The 1,613-nt window shown below is 38.3% G+C and overlaps 1 protein-coding gene across 2 annotated transcripts in view; it reads right to left on the bottom strand.

Moving 5' to 3' along the window:
* LOC107657726 (syntaxin-17-like) overlaps positions 1 to 1,613 on the bottom strand; it is a 10,972-nt gene that overhangs the window by 1,568 nt on the left and 7,791 nt on the right. For both annotated transcript variants that reach the window (XM_016445952.1, XM_016445951.1), the window contains exon 7: positions 1,481 to 1,567. In XM_016445952.1, coding sequence (XP_016301438.1) covers positions 1,481 to 1,567 — 87 coding nt within the window. The remainder of the gene's footprint in view (positions 1 to 1,480; positions 1,568 to 1,613) is intronic.

Raw genomic sequence — 1,613 nt, 5'->3', positions numbered from 1 at the left:
TATATATAATTTGTATAGTATATCTAACATTATATATATATATACAACATATGACACTATATAAATTCAACTGTAAATTTACTAATGCATTATTAGAATCAAACGTTTTACCTGTTAATATTATTTAATGAACTAAACTAACATGAACAATGAACAGTTGTATTTTTATTAACTAACATTAACAAAAATGAATAAATACAGCAACAAATGTCTTGCTCAATATAGTTAATGCATTCAATAATGTTATTGTAAAGTGTTATTTACATTTAACAGAAAATCGTAATGTGTGTGGGAAATATACTGTAGGAGTTTCAAGTGGTCACAATTTCCTGTTTTCACCAGTTCTACTTCTGCGGTTATTTTAATTAAAGACATATCCATTTTTATAAGAACAAATATTACAGAGAACAAATATTAGTTTATAAAATTCAAACTTTACATTTTGTATTGTTTTATACAATATAAATACAATATATAAAATATATATTTTATACAAGTTTTTATATAAAATAAATTCTAAACTTCTACATAAATAAAAGCTCCATGTATAATAATTAAGAATCCTTTAGCCAGATTATTCTTTAATTAGCACAACGAATCAAGCCCCCCAGCGTGCACACACACACACAATTTAATTTCCATGAAGATATGCCACCTTCTCATCTCTCCTTCACTCTTTCTCATGCTCTCCTTCTCTGTCATCTAATCATCTTCACAAGGCAGGGTTAACCAAGCAGTTAATTATGTCTGGAGAGAGAGATTGAGGAAGTAACTCATGTTATTCGGATACACCTGAGCCAGCACTTTAAGGACTGACTCTGTGTGTGTGTGTGTGTGTGTGTGTGTGTGTGTGTGTGTGTGTGTGTGTGTGTGTGTTTGTCAGAATATCTATGTCTTTAGCGGTGTGTGTATGTGTATGTGTGTTGACCACCCCCTGTCCTTTTCAGCAGTCACAGAGTGGGGTCCACTTTCTACACGGGCATCAAACAAAATGCTCAATAGAACTGCATTAACTCTCAACTCCAAAAAAGAGAAACATTTCAATTGAGACTCAATCAATAAAACACATACAAACCCTCGATCGCACGCAAACACACACGGCCCATGCCTCCATGTTTACCATTCCCTTGCTTTTTCTGTCAAAAGTTGGCACTCCGCCGCATGTGTATATGTGTGTATGTATCGAACCCCCAGCAGGAACTTGAATGCGGTTTATAGACTCTCTTTTACACTCTTTAGACTTCCATGCGCTCACATACACATCGACTCCCTGTGAGGGGCCAACCAACACACATCGATCCGATCCCTCTCCACTCCATGCCTTCCGCCACCATCGCCACTGCTCTCTCCCCTCTCTCTCTTAATTGTGGTTTCCTTGCGCTCTGAGGAGGATCAATGGGCTGATGGCGGGGTAGGCCGAGTGAAGCAGGGGGGTACAGTGGAATCGATTCCCTAGCAGGAGTGTCCCCTCTCCCCTTACCTTCCCTAGGCTCTGAGTCCCCTCCTCCACATTAGCGGCTGCTATGCTAACATTGGCCTCAATGCTGTCAATCTTCTCCTGCTGAGCCTAAGACAGAAAGATGCAAGTTACAGACTGTCCATACTCACATACA

This window comes from Sinocyclocheilus anshuiensis, unplaced genomic scaffold (assembly GCF_001515605.1).
Source record: "Sinocyclocheilus anshuiensis isolate Anshui unplaced genomic scaffold, SAMN03320099.WGS_v1.1 scaffold43, whole genome shotgun sequence".
In the NCBI taxonomy this organism is placed as follows: Eukaryota; Metazoa; Chordata; class Actinopteri; order Cypriniformes; family Cyprinidae; genus Sinocyclocheilus; species Sinocyclocheilus anshuiensis.
This window is presented reverse-complemented; position numbering and strand designations above follow the sequence as displayed.